This window comes from Protopterus annectens, chromosome 13.part0, assembly GCF_019279795.1.
Source record: "Protopterus annectens isolate FY-2018-M chromosome 13.part0, PAN1.0, whole genome shotgun sequence".
Taxonomy (NCBI): Eukaryota; Metazoa; Chordata; order Ceratodontiformes; family Protopteridae; genus Protopterus; species Protopterus annectens.
Genome location: NC_056747.1, coordinates 102703497 through 102720664, shown reverse-complemented (window position 1 = coordinate 102720664; position 17168 = coordinate 102703497). Strand labels below are relative to the sequence as shown.

The 17168-nt window shown below is 39.4% G+C and overlaps 1 protein-coding gene across 3 annotated transcripts in view; it reads right to left on the bottom strand.

The window, feature by feature from the left end:
- Positions 1-17168, bottom strand: part of HNRNPM (heterogeneous nuclear ribonucleoprotein M) — a 278079-nt gene that overhangs the window by 249369 nt on the left and 11542 nt on the right. For 2 of the 3 annotated variants that reach the window (XM_044090678.1, XM_044090679.1), the window contains exons 2-5: positions 15611-15771; positions 6849-6901; positions 4808-4815; positions 4631-4724 (exon numbers count right to left, since the gene is read on the bottom strand). In XM_044090678.1, the coding sequence (XP_043946613.1) occupies positions 4631-4724; positions 4808-4815; positions 6849-6901; positions 15611-15771 (316 nt within the window). Of the gene's footprint in view, positions 1-4630; positions 4725-4807; positions 4816-6848; positions 6902-15610; positions 15772-17168 lie in introns of those variants that run through there. The other variant, XM_044090680.1, reaches the window with a different exon arrangement.

Genomic DNA, 17168 nt, shown 5'->3' with positions numbered 1-17168 from the left:
ATACAGGATTTTCCTGTTCCACTACCAATCCGCACAGGGAGGAAGAGGTCTTTCGAGCAGGATTCCATACGAGGAGCATTGAGAAAAGACTCTGTTATAGATACACAATCAGCCACATCAGAGGAATTGGACTTAAAGTCTTTAGTTTGGAATATTTAATCTTATGCATTGAGTAGTGATGAACTTAATGTATTGAACAGAGGTCTTACCTTTGTGCCATCCTGTAACATGGACATAACGGATGCTTTGCTAGCTGTACATCTATTTGGTAGGAATGTTACCCTGAAACTTTTGTTCAAGGATAGTAATTGTAATGATGGCACTTCCTTCAGGAAACCCAGTTTAATGAATCCAGATCTCCCCCAACTTTGGAGGTTTTTCTGAAAGGGGTTGAAAATGACCTATATAATACTTTCCAAAGAGTTCCTATGAGAAGTTGTAATAATTTATCTGACAAAGAGCATGCTGCTTTGGCAGCATTACGTAATAATGTTGATATTATTCGCCCGGCGGACAAAGGGGGTCTCATTGTTGTAATGGACAGGACATTTTATACACGGTCCATGGTAGAAATGTTAAGTACGGAAGCATATCAGGTAATTTCACCTGAGGAGGTTAACAGTTTAGGTCTTAGAGTATATGAGATGCTCCTGGAATGCAAGCTACTTGGTCTAACACAGGATCTGTTTTAATTATTTTTATGTACACCCAGTATCAATGGGTTGCCCAAGATCCATAAAAATGAGAGGGTTCCACCCTTTAGACCAATTGTGGCGGGGGCTGGTTGGCTCACTGAGCCACTGTCCATATACTTGGACTATAAACTCAAAAAACAGTATTGGCACATTATGAATATGTGCTCAGGGATACACAACAGTTTTTGACAGATCTATATGCTATGGTGAATTGGCTGCAGTCTATTGATGGTCTATTTTTAGCCACTATGGACGTAGTGTCCCTGTTTACTTGTATTCCTAACAAGGAAGGTGTTCAGCTGGTTTGGAGTTTGTTAATTGAATGTATGACCATTACTGAAGCAGATTTTTTATGCCTCCTTTTAGAGACTGTGTTAGATAATAATGTTTTTATCTTTCAGGATAAGTGTTATAAACAAACAACTGGAGTGGCAATGGGCACCAGTTGTGCCAACTCGGTTATGGCAGCGTGGGAGGAGGTGGTCATGTTGGTACATTCTGACATCCTCTTCTATAGACATTTTGTCGACGACCTCTTTCTCCTATGGAGAGGGACTGGTGCCCAATTGGAGCATTTTTTGTCAGGGCTTAATAATACCAAAGTATTTCTCAAGTTTACTCTTGAATACTCACAGGTCTCTAAATTACCTGGACTTGAAAGTCTTAGCGGCTGGGAGATAAATTCTGTACCAGTGTATATAGGAAGCCCTGTTATAAGGCATCCTATTTATCCAATGATAGTATGCATCCCCCCAAAATTTTTGACAACATTGTTAGAGGGCAAGCCATTAGGCTGTCGAGACTGTGTTCGGACGATGACTCTGTTCGGATGACTCTTAGGCATGAGTTATCTGCTTTAAAGGATAATTTTATGCATAGAGGTTATTCTAAGCTTGCAATAATGTTTCTAGTCTCAGACAGGATAGAGCCAAACCCTACTATTCAAGTATGACTAATAGACCTACAGTTAAAATTTGTGATGACTCACAACTACCACACCAAGTGTGGTCATTGTCAACAATGCAAGTTTGTAGATGAATCTGGATATTTTCGGAATCCTAACACTGGTAAACTTTGGGACATTAGATCTATGTCCAGCTGTGAGACTAGGAATATAGTATATGTTGCCTGTTGTCAGGTAGGTTTTCACTTCTACATTGGTAAGAGTAACAGGTCCTTACGAGAAAGAATACGAGATCATAATTACTGTTTGGCTAGGGGCTTATACGCATGCGCTTGCCAAAGATGTGTTGAGCTTGAATAATGATCATTATTTCAAGTTTCAAGTCCTACAAGTGATTAACTTAGGACTGAAGGGAGGTGACATTGTTAACTGTACGGAAGAGGCAGAGTTAAAAGTGGATATTACGTACAGGGGCACAAAGGTAGGGGCCTTAATGAACAGGTCACTTTGAGACCAGTGTTGAAGTAGAGACCTCTCAAGTAATCATCATTAGTCATGTATTATTATATATAGTCTTAGGGCTATATATGGTTACTGAATTATTGTATTTTATTTTATTTCATTATATCTTGTTTTAACAATGCATTCCAGTAGAGGGCTGTCTAGTATTCTGAAGTTGTGTTTTTATGTTTGAATTGTGGGTATACAGCTTTAAATTTCCCATGAGAGCTTTGTATACAAGTCAGCTGTTTGCTCTAGTTCTGTTTACGTCTGATGAAACGGAAGTGATGTATCCGTGAAAGCGCCAACGTTTTTGTATCATTAAAGTACTTCTTGGTGGATTTTACAAAGTCTTTGAACATGCTCATTTTGTGCGACTAGCTTGCCTCAAGAATCAAACCAGTTTAAGACCAATACACAGTCCAACTGTAATTACATAACTTACTTCCCTAGCTCCTTTTATGGATCAGAAAGAGTCAAGGTACGTACAGGGACAGCAAATTTTGGGAAGAGAACACAGTTAGGACAATCTTAATTGGATTAATCTAGTAAGATTTTCTAGCAACAGTAATATTATCATGTGAAAAAACAATTAGGGTCTCATGTTTCCTTGGGTACTGACAGACGGCACAAGACTCGCATGCGGCTACTCCATGCTTGCTTTGTTGTTTCAAGTCTGCATGCTCTGGAAGGGTGCAACACTAGCAGGCAAAGATCTGTGCCCAGGCACTAGCAAAATCCAGTGTTAACACTCACACATAATCTACTCCAATAAAGTGCTTTCTTGCACATAATACATTTGCCAATAAAGTAGCCCATTTGGCCAAATTACAACAATAAGCATTTTCCCTTCAAAGGGATACTAGACAACCCATTTCCAAATGGATGAAAGGTAGTACCATTACTCAAGACAGCTATGACTGTTCTTTACTATACCACCTTCTGGGACAATTTTTTTTTTTGGGGGGGGGGTCACAAGTCAATTCAATACCAGGGTTCCACTCGAAGTGGTCAAAACTACCACTGTTCTTGCCTAACTGGGGTGGGGTTAGTATACTTGCACATTCTGTATAGAAGACGCTACCAGCCTAGCTCATGTGAGCAGAATTGCACAGTAACCAAGTGCAAGTTACAACTGGTTCTGGAAAAACTTTTTTCAGTGTAAAGCTAGAATAAGGAGTTTAACCATGTCCTCTACATAATTATAAGGGTGCATCAATGCAACCTAGTTAACTACCTTAAGACAATCAACTAAGTAATAAGCCAATATGCGTGGTTACATTTTGATCACACGCAATTCATACAGTCTGCGTTATTACGTAGGGGGATTTCCTGGAAAACACACAGTACAGTTACAAATGTACCGTAAATGCAGATACTAAAGTGCAGCACTCATAACTTCAGCTTGCAGTTCCTAGCCGTTGTGAAGGACTGTCAACCAAAGGACAAAGCAGGCAAAATTCTCAACAATGACAAAACAGACTCTAAAAAACATACAGTGCTTGAAGAAAGCCCGAAATTGTGACCATGTACCAGCGTCCACGATCTCACCGAAATGTTTTCTATAGGGCCCCAGCCAAGATATCACATCACCCTGTTATCGTACCTGTGGCCGAAGTAATGCAATGGGAGATCAATTTAGACAGTGCTGGGCAACCCTTTTTTGTATTTCCAAAGTGGAGATTTTGAGGCATGTAAACCCCTGAAAAGGTGAATTTGTGACCAAATGGGTGGACTACTACGAACACAAAATGAAATGTCCTAAAGATTTATAATACATGTGAACAACTGTGTGTGTTGGTGGCAGTCTGCTGACTTCTGAGGCTAACCTCGTCAAATTGCATGTACATAACAGAATGAAGGAGTCTCCTCCAGCATTTAGCAAAGCCTCATACAAGGTACTGGAGTTAAGTACCCAACACATTCAGAACAGAAGTCTCCTTCAAAACAGACTTGCATCTCAAAAAAAATCTGACCCAACAATTAAAAATGTTGGTAAAACAAAATGAGGCACTTATAAAAATCTGTAAAAAAAAAAAAAAAAAAGCATGCCTGTAAAGTCTAGCTCCATGTTTAATCTCCATTAGTACTATTGCACTTAGTAAACTGGATACAAAAATTACTAGAAGGAAGTTACAATTTCAAATAACTTGGGGTCATTCTACATGAGCACATCACAGCTGATAAGCGTTCCATAAGGAACTGTACCAAGCAAAGGACAGCCCAGATGTGGGGCTAGTACCTTCAAGAAACTTGCATATGTCGAGCAATTGTGCTGGCATCTATTTTGCAACAAGCATGTCAAAACTGCACATTTTGAAAACTACAGTACCCCAAACTAAGCATGCTACAGATGGAATGTCTGTCAGCCTTGTAGAAGGAAAAAAAAAAAAAAAAAAAAAATTGGACATACACAAACTACTGCAAGGATTAGCAAGATAACCTCCCCCCAAAGAGCTGCTACATTTCCTCATGATCCACAAAAGCATGCAGTGTTTGTAAGCACATGAAATGAATGATGAATAATTACTTCTTTCACTTTAAGGGGTCTTCCACCAAGCTCATATCTGTGCAAAGCTTCTATTGCTTTTTTCATCAGGGCTTCGGTTTTAAATTCAATTACCCTGAAAAAAATATATACATATTAGTACTATGCAAAAAAAAAGCTAACGGGCAAGATAACATACAAAAAACTAAAATTACTTACCCACAACCCTTGATTTGTAGATTAAATGTGGCAGGGAAAAAAATAAAATAAAAAGAAAACAAGAAAGTAAGTAAAATGTAAAAAGCTCTAAGCAAGCACATGAAAAACAGACCTTAAAAGCTTCAATACTACTACCAAACATATAGCAAAACAACAGTTTTAACAAGGCAGACATGGGGGCAAGTTGAGGTGGTATGTACAGTGGTAGTCACAGTATACCAATCAAAGCACACTCAGTGTTAGTCATGGTATACCACATCACTATGCTATTAACCAATCATAAGCCTTGAAATAACCAACTGCAAAAACAAAGTACCCCAAAGCATCTTAACTACGAAGCCGTAGTCTATCACCTACAGCATAATTTTTTTTAATTGGCAACCTTAACCATAAAGACAAAATTGCAATGAAACCATTTCCCGGGGGGGGGGGGGGGGGTGATTAAAACTCTAAGTCTTGCATAAAAGACATCCCCTCCCTCTTAAATCCAGCTTAGTATATTTGGTTATACATAGAGACACATACCTGCAATGATAACTGAAGTAAGTACAAACATACTGTAGTTTAACTGGATATACACAATTAGTCTGCAAAATGATTTAGGAATTGGTTGGACCACAAATTGCATCCATCACTACAAGGGCTGAGGGGGATGAATATTAAAAATGCCACAACATACGTAAAGGACATTCACAAGTTTGTTCCAATTCAGTAACCCCTTTTTTATCCCTTCTAAAAAAAAAAAAAAAAAAAAAGCTAAAGGTCAACAAAATGCAAAATATAAATGATGTGAGCTACATTTTAGAGTGGCTCAATGTATACTTTGCCACCTGGGTAAAGTTGCAAATGTTTGTACAAATAAACCTGCCAGACTTGCAGCTCACCTTCGCTCCAGTTGCTCTGACTTAAGGAAAACTCCACCAAGGAAACTGCCATGTAACTTCACTTTCTATGCCAATCACCACAATTAATAAAATGCTATACGGTATTTAATTGCACCCTAAAATAAATGAAAAGCTCCTTGTGCCCTGCACTGTCCATTAGCAAATAAAAGCAACATTCAAGTTTGCTTGCAAATTAGATTTTCTTCAACTCACTTTTGGAAAGTCATTTCAGCAGTGTGTGTTGACTTTACTGAAATTTGAAGATGCGGGCTGTGGCTAAGTGTGAAAACTACAGCTGGTGTAATCTAGTGTCACACAGATCAACTTGAATCAATGCAAGATTTTAATAAGAAAGCAACGGTGACACCTTTGTAACTAGTACTAAGAAAATGGAAGGAAAAAAAACCCACAAAGCTAGACACAAAATTAATGGGAAAATCTGATAAAATTAATAAAATGTTAAAGTTACCTACACCGAAGGGTGGAGTTGTCTTTAAGTCAATGTACATGTAACAGAAATCCATTTAAACTGCACCATCACTATTCACACTCCAAATCAGTACCAGACCGTAAGACTAGGAACTGCAGTACTGCAGCTAGCAGTGGTACAGACTTAAATCCTTCAGTATGATGTGAATGGACAGTGTTCACTCAGCAGCTACCCATTTAAGGGCATCACAACTGCTGCTGGAATGGTAGAGATTAGAAAAATACTGCAAATCCAGACCTGCTCCAGCGTTTTGAGGAAAATTGCAGCTTTACGAATAGTCTAACCCCTTCCACAACAATAAACACAAGGAGCCATAATACTGGTTAGTTTGCATTCTGGAAACAGAAAACCATATGATCAGAACCCCACTTCAAAAGACCAGATTTTTGGAAGACTTTTAAAAGTCCTATTACAAACATTCTTTCAGCACAGAGACCAAAGTCTATCTTACAAATCTTCAATATAAAAAGATGTAAACAATTCACTAAAGAAATATGCACTAAAGAAAAAAATATCAAAGGAACCAGCACACCAGTTAAAAAAATCCAACAGTTCTAGAAATCTGGTTCCACTAACAATTACAACTTTATTTTAATAACCCTAACATTTTAAATCATATTATCTGACTAGTAAACTGACAGAAGAAATTATGCTCTCATACACTTACCCTTGACTTGCCTTCAGCGTCCATTAAGAGCTCCACGTATGTTACCTCACCAACTACAAATCAGATCCCAGACGACACATACACCATAGGGGAAAAGCCAAGAAAACAATGGGAATTTAGAACAAACATCAAAAAACCAAGTAGCGAGCCTGAGCATCTTAAGCCCAGAGTCACTCCACAATTCCTAAGCTACCAAAACTACACTTTATGGGTGTGCAGTGCTCTAAGTAGCAGACTTCAAATGTTCTCAATTTCCCACCTTTAAGTCAAGTCCAGTTATGCAGGACATTCTTACTCTACTAGAAAAACAGAAGCCCACAAAACACACATTCAATCAGCTCTCATAGTAAAATGGACAAAAAAAAAAAAATCAAGGCTTTCAAGATGGGTTCCACTCCGAGCTGTGCTCGCTCATGGACTTGGAAGTTTAATCCCTTACTAACCAACAGCATTAAATCAGTAAGCAACCAAGCCCATGCTACTGACAAAAGGGCACACTCAAACAAAAGTTTGAGTGCAAAACTATAACAAGCTACTAAAACAAGACCTTAATGAAGAAGCCAGTCTACCAACTTCATGGGATGGATTTGCTCCAGATATATACATACCTATATTGATTAACCAGCTGCAAAGACCACTTTAAGGGCACAAGGGAACACACCTCAGTTGGTTATATCCAAGATGCACAAGGCATCAAATGGCCAGGGATGGATGTCTTAACACTTCAGTAGCTACAACCTGACACTGCTAGACCTATTATAGCAGTCATTCATATTAAATCACAAATTTGTGCTACGTAAAAGTTTCTAAAAACATTTTATATTAAAAAAATCTAACAGCTGGCCTCTGGAGTGCTGCTTAAGAGTTTCCTTCATCACGCACTATTTTCTAAATATCTCACCAACCAAACCGAACCAGACCCTCATGACAGCTTACAGGTGGACAAAAATGCTCCTGACAAGCAGTTATGCAGAATTTTTATTGCACTGGAACCCCATATCATTAACATGGAAACTGAAAACAAACCCGATTTAAATTATTTCAGTTCCACAGATTTCTACTTTGCTTTTTACTTTTGAGCACTTCAGATTTGGTTAATGAATTTTTGTTCTAACCCAAGAGGAGCAATCTAGCAAGGGAATAGAGGAATCCACCTCCCTGGCCCACACAGAATGCAATCCTTCAGCTTTCAGTTTTTGTTCTAACCCAAGAGGAGCAATCTAGCAAGGGAATAGAGGAATCCACCTCCCTGGCCCACACAGAATGCAATCCTTCAGCTTTCAGTTTACAGCCTCTACCGGAGGCATCAGGATACAAACCACCCTTTCCAAGAAGGGTCCTTGTAGGTCCTACTTCACCTGAATTGATGAGGCCAGAGTTAAACTAAGGGTTACACTTGTCAGGCAGTTCAGCAGAAAGGTTCTGCAGGTCCTCAACCTCAGAAGGTAATGCTAGAGCAGAAGAAACCAAGACTTGTTTGATCCACAGAACTGTAAGAAATTATCTTTGGCCTTCTGAAGAAGGTTGGAGAAATCGAAAAAAAAAAAAAAAAATAGAAGTATAGGAGCTCTCGTGATGCCCCAGTATAGCTTCTGTATGAGTGAAACTATAAACAGATTAAGTGGACCATTTCCAGACTCTCAGTTTTCAAAAAGCAGCCAAAGGTCAGGTTCCTCAAAACCATGAGTACGTCACGCACCAGCTATACTGCCTTTGTAGACAACTACAAACCTCTAAAAAAAGGTTAAAAGCAGTAAGCTTTTAAACACTCTTCCACAGTTACATCTGCGCACTGTGGAAGCTTTGTTACTGGTTGGTATCTTGAGAGTTCAAGGAGTAGCAACTATAATTTTGTACAATGGGCTGCATTCTTTAAAAGGAATAAACTGGTCTTTAAACTTTGGTGTGCTGGACAGGGATCTCTAGGCTTTGGTAAGATCAGGAGCCCTGAGAACTGGCCAAGCACAATCAGAATTCGAGACATATTATGCAAAGCCAGAAAACTGCCCTGGGGAAGCTATGCACAACCTGAATGGTGATGCAGTAAACAGATCAAGTCTGAGACTGTTCCAAGTGGGACTTCAGCAAGACTCCCCATTATCCAGCAATGGATAAAGAATCTCTCTAACAAAGCAGAGCTTCTACAGATAAAGCAGTGAGGAGACAAAGCTATGCTCATTAGTTACAACACAGGTCATGCACTTGGTTAATACTCACTTTTTTTCCCCTTATAAAATAGGCATCTTGGAAGTTCAAACAGCATACCAAATCACTGATGGATGAAGGACAGACCACTAGACTTCATATCACAGAGATAAACTACTAGCCTACACCACTTGGTTTCCTTTGGCACCAAGTAGTATAGGCTTTTGAAAACTCAAACCTTGAAGCAGATCCTTGACAAGTTTGGATATTGGACAAAAACAAAGGACAGAGACAAAAATCTGTATCCCGCTGATATTACAGCTATAATATTTCTTGTGGGATATGCAGAAGCACATCTGGCATAGTGATCCCATTGTAAACCAGACTAACTTAGGTAATTTGCTTATGTGCTGTTTTACAACCACATCTAATGCTGGATTCTCTGTATTGTAGTAAAAGGACTTTTCTGGACAGTGGAACTCGACACCCACAGCAGTCAATTTTGGTCTGCTTCCTGGAGCTTTGCCAGCTCCCTCTCTGCACTGCAGTCACTCGCACTCGAGGCAGCTACAGCCTCAGTTAGCCTACTTGGAAAGTTGTCCAGCATCAGCCAGTTCAAGTTGATAACGCTGCTCTGCACAAACAAGTAAAAATACACCGTATACGGTGATTGCGGGGGGTGGAGTGCCCTCTCACCTCCGGTGATCTGCATAGAGACCTTGAAATCTTTTGCCCATAAGACTTAAATTCCCCAGACATGCATGAGAAAACCTTTAAGCTGGCTGTGTACATGCAATACATGTACAAGACCTAAGAAAGGACACCCCCCCAATTAGTTTTGGGGTAGTGGGTGGGCATCCGGGAAGAATGAAATTACAAATCAACTGTTCAACAATGAAGTGGATGTGAGCAGATGAACAATGACAGCGTGAGTAATGCACAACTTTTCCAGACTGCCATGATCTGGCGCTCATCCTCAGTATTGCGACTGCTCAGCAGACCCTCCTGGCTGTTGTAATGAAAGTATTCTCTAAACAGTGACAGAGGAAGGCTGCGAAAAAAAAGCCAAATCCATCTTGAATAATGCCTTACAAAAGTTGTCAGAGAAACCAAAGGCCACAGAAACACCTGATAAAAATTACAAGGATATTTACAGGCACAGAAAGGATGAAGTCAAAAAGCCACCAAGCCAGGCACAAGTAGTGATCGAGCTATATTGAGAGTACAAATAGTCCACAAGCGTCATGAGAGCATGATCAAAAACCTACAGACTTAACTGTGAACTCCAGTAGCCACAAACAAAATGCTACTGAAAAATATGAAATGTGCCCCCTTGCAGCAAGAGGGACCATCTACATGACCTGTTCAATTCCTGTAAGCCAAGAACTTTTTTCAGACCCTTTGGATTCCCCAGGAGTGGGAACACAATTAGTGTCCAATAAGGTTTTATGTCCCACCTCCATTTTCCATCCAGGGCATACCATCAGCCCCAAAGGGAAGTGTGCAATGGACATGTTCTGTATTTGAGCAACACAACTACATCCAACTTAAAGACCTGACCCCCCCCCCCCTTTACAGGCAACACATCTGCATGACGTTGGTCATAGATTCTAGGTTATTCCCGGGTAAGCTGGCAAGTGCAGTGCCCCCCGGCTCCTCCAGTTCATCCTTCTACAGAAGAGCAAGGTTTGCCCCAGTTAAAAAAATAGTGATTACAAGTATAGGGGTAGAGTGGTGGACATGTTGGCAACCACCTCATTTGCTTGAACATTATAAAATATCTACTTGGGACGAGTTATTCCAAAGCAGCACAAAATGTCACCTCTTGCACATTGAATTCATGCACAGCACCCTGCATCTATAATGTGACAGGTACCCCCCCTAAACAATAGGATAGTGCACCATGTACTGCTTTACACCAAATACTTTCTACCTTAAATCAGTTTCAATTCTGTTCATCCAGCAAACTTTACCAATTGCAGAAAACTTACACCTAGGGAAATGTGATGGAGGACATTTTTTACAGCAAATTATATAAAAACTTTGTACTGCACACCCATAAAAACTTTACCACCAGCTGTTTTGTTCACTAACTCCAAGATGAAACTTCAGAGCAATATGCTGACATTTTCACTAGTTTCTAGTAAAAACTCACATAACCTTTAACCTTTTGGAGCCAACACAACAATACTCTTAAAAATGTTTTGATCAGCCCTGAAGAATGCAAACTTTAATACATCTTTCCAGTAAAAGCTGATTTCAGAGGGTATACTGGATCCACTCCTGCTACCATTCCAGTTTGCCAAGACCAATAACCAGCTAGCCATTACTTCTGTATCTCATTTGCAATAAAATGTGCCAATGTACTGCTATACCCTGGGAATGTTTTAGCTGAGGGGTGGGATACAGGCAATTAAAGCCAACAAAAATGTTAGTGACATCACTGCAAATAACTGAGAAAGCATGGTTCACTTCTTAACCAAAAAATATTTCAGCATCACTATCCTTGTTATTTAGCCCAACTCCAAGACAAAGCAAAAGAAAAGGACCCCCCCAAATTCACGACACAAGTATAAAAAACAAAATTGCTATACCGAAAGAATTCACAATATACAAACTTAGCACTAAACACAACAGATCAAAAACGTGCTTACTTTGAGCAAGATCCAAGCAGCAGCTTAAACGACAACCAATTTTAAAGGGATAGGACAGCACCACATCTCCAGTGACCCTTTCGAAATTAGCTCAAAGGTGGAATGACACGGACCTTCTGACGCCAAGCTCTAACAAAATGGCAAAGGGGTGACAGACCATGCAAGTGGCTGAAGAGGTGGGGTGAATGAGTAAGAGGTTCATCCTCCTATCCTGAGTGATAGCAATGGCTCCATGTGGGGGCTGACCTTAAATTGAGGACAATGTGTAAGCTGCACATATGTTTATACACTACAGCAATGGCATCAAATTATGAGCCCTCCACAAAACTATTTGCCATGGCCACTAGCTACGCAAATCAAGAACTGATGTTGCACGAGGTCAACAATGCTATCACATCAATGAAGTGTTATGAGGCTTGTCAGGAATGACAAAATCAATTGTATACTCTTGAATAAAACTAAAACTGCACTGCTCCATCAACTAAAAAAAGAAAGCAAAAAATAAAGTAATTTTCCATTTGCCTATGTATTCTTTAGAAGATGTAGCTTGACTATTCTACTAGAGGTGGCCTGAATCTACACAGATGCAGACACATTTTACAGTTAAATGGCATCTCTACACCTCTGCTGGCAAACCTTATTCCCTCCTCTACTTATGGGCGCTACAAGTACCTCACAGCTAACCCAAATGACTACTGCATGTATGAAACATTACTTGTCAGATCATGTGCATCACTAGGTAATTTCTCAGCCCACTAGACATTTCAGTTCACCCAACAAAACTACATGCAAAGGTTTGTATAAATCTGTTAACACCCAAGTATACCTATTCCGAACAACCAAAACCAACAAAACAGTACATGCAGACAATGCCAGAAAACAGTACAGTGAATGCAAACATCACTATGCGTGCATCAAAAGGTTACTAAATGGAAGGCAACAAAACCCTCAGTGGGGCAAGTTAAGCTCTCACTTGGCCAGATCACATTACAAAGTCAACAGCTAAGCCATTGAAAAGGTTAACAATGCAGCAAAACTGGAAAGTGTCCCATGCTGCATCTTCAAGGGACGCACAAACTAGACAGACTTCCAGCAGAAAGATGTTACTTCATATTCTCATGCTCCAATAGCACACAATACAAAGAGAATCCCAACAGGAACTTACTACCCATCAAGCACAACTACACAGTAAAAAGTAAAAAAAAAAAAAAAAACCCTGTAGCAGTACTGAAACCAGTATGTTAAATAATCCCTTCTGTGAAGAATGATAAACTGTAAATACCACTACAGTGTGCTTACTGCTCCACAATGAAAAATGCTGTCTACATCAAAGCTTACTAAGCAGCACAAATACAGAATCCATTTACCAACACACGCATTTTCAGAACCCAAAGAAAAATGCTACCTTGAACTGCATGCACTTCCACTTTATTTTTCAATGTGTTAACTATCCAACTGAAGTGCCAATGGGGTCTACAACTAGCACTTCATAGCTTAAATACATACTTACATTCCCTTTAAAATCAGCTTCTGAGGGAAGATTGCTCCTAAATTTACAGGAATTTTTAAGTGGAGCTAGAAATGGTCAGTTACTGATGGGAGCAGCATTGCAGCTACTGATCCAAATTAAACAAAAAGGTAAAGTACAGTTGCAGTACACAAAGCCACAAACACCATCTGCTGCCCCAGAGTCAAATTAACTTATTGCATTACCAGCTTTTGTAACAGTCTAGGATTCCATGTGTTCACAACATGCAACAACATTTCCTTGCACAAGCAGCAGCAGATTCACAACGAACCTATGGACAGCCATTATCTGCAGAGTTTACAAGGCTCACAGGGGGGAAAGGAAGTAGGTCAGCAGGTCTTTGCTTTCGCTCTCACACAAAACTTAAGAGCCTCCAATTTCTCCCTCATGCTGTAGGTGGGTTGAAGCACCTAAAGAAAATCCACATGAACATGCACAGAAGACAACCCAGCAGAGAATCTAACACGAGACAGCTTGCTGCGAGTATACAAGGCTACCCACTGTTCCACCTCAAACACTTAAAAACTTACACTCACTTGCACAACCACTACATAATTACAAAAGTAGAAATGAGCTTTTGAGAGAGAATCGACAGACTTCAGACTTCGTCACAATACGCAACTTCTTCATAAAGTGCTTTGTACAAAGGCACACAGTGGGTTGCACTGGCCTTTTACATGCCTCTTTCCACAACCGCCTTCTGCTCCATTTACAACACCCCATCCTCTCTACATAACTGTGAACGGCTACAAAACAGAAAGCAATCATGCCACCACTGGCAATGAAACAAATTACAACTAAGAAAGACTTTTACCAAATGAGAATACCACCCACAATGACACAAGAAAGCCCTTTACTTGTAATCCCCTCATCAGCATCTATAACCATGTTCTGGCCCTTTGAAAAGAATTACAGCAAAAGCTTTTTTTTTTTTTTTGACAGACCGTTCAAATGTTGGCAGTCTATTGAAATGTTGTGGTAGCTCCAACTCTACTCCAGTGTACCCTCGTCCTCTATATTAAAAATAATATACTTCTACATACTGTATGCAAACTGACACTTCAGTTAATTTCAAATAGACTTTAGTAGTATCAAATTTCTTCTATCATACAACTTTTAAAAATTACATGTTCATCACTAACCTATCCAGCCATATTCAGTTCTATCACCCAGCTGGTCTAAGAATCCTAATGGCAAGACCAGAACTGAAATAACTGTTCAAGTTTATCGCTGCCAAAGCAGACTCCTTCCAGAAGTGAGAGCTGTTAACTCCCCATAATTCATTCACATTAATTTTAAGAATCAAGACACTGGTAAAAAGATAATGGAAGCCAACAGGGTGCAGTTGCCCATTTTTGCTCCAGCAGAATGGGAAAATTGAAATGAGACCTAGTAAAATACACTACAATTCCAATAAGTTTTACTGTTATCCTAGCTTCCAAATAAAACATTTTCCAAAAAAGTAAAAAAAATTCTACTAACCTTCATTTGTTATAACCTGGACCAACATCTGACCACTTGCAGAACAGTTTAAGACACAGGCTTCCAAAGTGATGGGTGTTGTCAACACGGTACCATGCTAAGGATTTAATGCTAGAATGCATACATCTGCACAAAGCAGCTGGCTACTCAATCTGAGGAGGAGCTTACAGCCATCAACATCTGCAAATCAAGATTAAATGAAATACCCCAAACCAAGAGTATATATGGCCCATCAGCAAACCAAGACTTAGTATGCAAAACAGAGCATAAATAAGCTCCTTGCAGAAAAACGGACTTCTCTCAAATTACTGAAGGACAAAAATTTTCAAATAATCTACTACTTTCTCTTACTCGTCAACTTATTCCAAACAGATTACATCTAATCCTGCAACTCAAGACAGACTTATGTATTCAAATTCAGGTCTAGCAGGGAGGCATCAAGTCAATCCACACTCTTAAGCCAGGTACCAAGAGTGCATTCTTTTTAAAAACTGATCCACTAACAGCTGGCCTAAACTTCCATGTTCAGTTCAAACACTACACTACAAGCAAAAACAGCATTAGTAAACTGCAGCATGACAATTTTGTCACGGGGGGGTGGGGGGGGGTTAAAACTGATACACCAACTAGCCAAATACTACATTTTAAAGCTGAAGACTTGAAGTAGCCCAAAATATCAACCACTAAGGGTACTCTGTCTGGTCTACTAAACAGAGTACAATAACCCAAGAGGTGAGCAGATTTTCTGATACCCAAAAGTCAGTGGCTGGAAAGCTTAAACCCAATTACTACACTTTGTCTCACAATAAGAATGTCAGCAACACAAAGGCCAAAGAGCTAAAGACAAATCTTCTACACACAAACAGTCCCCAAGCAATCTAACCTGTTGATAAGAGAATTTAAAAAAAAAAAAGAAAGAAAAAAGGTGGTGTAGTAGATAGAATAAGGTTTACCTTTCTCTTTAACCAAATCTTTTAAAGACTGCCATTTCACGTCAAATGGAATGTTGGTCATGAATACTCTGTATCTTCTTGAAGGAAAAGGGTATGGCTCAAAGCGGTTCATTGGACGTCTAAAAGTTCTCTCTCTTCTCTTATCATCATCGATAGTTTCACTGTATTTAAATAAAGATTAATGTTAATTCTGCACCAACAAAAGGTTTTCTACTGACACGCATTAAAACAAATTCAGAATTACCCGTAATCAAGTGAGAAGATTACTAACCCCCCCCCCCCCAAGAAATGTAAACCAAGTAAAAGCATTCGGGTTAGATTAATGTGGACTGCAAAGTCTAATGCACCCGCTTTCTGGTGTCCTGTATTATTAAAAGTGCCATCAAGGTACAACTGATTGGCAATTTAAACTAGTGAGTTCTGCTGGTCTAACAAAAATAACCCTAGGTACTGGGAACAAATATCCAGAGAGGGAAAGGTAAAAAATGGGAAGCAGCCAACTACACTCCAGACTCCCTTCCCTATTAGGGACTGATACGAGTAAAGGCAAAGAGAAAGTGATTGTGGGAATCTTAAAACACCTGCTCTACTAGAGTTTTTAATTGAACATGGAGCAGAAGCTGCTGTTCAAAAAAAAAAAAAAAAAAAAAAAAAAAAAAATACTGCACAAGTACTCCACAATAAATATGAGGTTAGATAAGCAATTCACAAAGGCAACAGTGGAAGGACATATGCAAGGCTCGCAAATATTCAAAGTCTACAGGATTGAGGACTTCTGCTTGGAAGCGTCTGCATAGCTACTTTTGTACTCCCGAACTCCACAAAGATTTTTTCCACGGGTAGATACCAATTGCTGGTGGTGTGATGGGGAAGAAGACCAACTTGCAATGTACGTTTTGAGAGAGTAACGAGTTACCACACGAAATACTGCATGAGCAGAAGGAAGCAACCACAGAAACATTTTTTGAGCTGGGATACAGGATCTGAATTACCTAAGGCCTCAAGTTTAATTCTCACTACAAATATGTATATAAGGTTTTTTACTGTTTTGTTATACTTTACAATGTAAGATTTCCATAAAATTGTAATGCTAAACTGTTCTCATGGTTGGGAGCTTTTCTCCCCGGGCCTCTACTGAAAAAGGATATGTATCCAGCTAGACTAGCCCGGTCAACAAATGTAAAATAAAATAAAAATAAATAAATTCTGGTGCCTGCACACAACAACAAAAAAAAAAAAAAAACCACGCAATTAGTAGAAAATGGAAATCCAAGTCCAAACCAACTGCATTTGCAGTGCTGAATAGTGTAACGGATGTAAGAACAGGAAGAGAGAGATTTAGAAGCAGGCAAGAGCAAATTACACAGAAAAAAAGTGGGAATTGTGAGAACAAAACATGCAGAATAAGGAGTGAGGTTTAAGGGAAGACAGGAATTCATGCAATGCTGAAGTAATGATACATAATATGTGATGCAGGTTTGCAACTGGAAATGTTTATTAAAATCGGCTTATTTTGTCTGCCTATATCTTAACTGATACTTAACACCCTTACTGAATT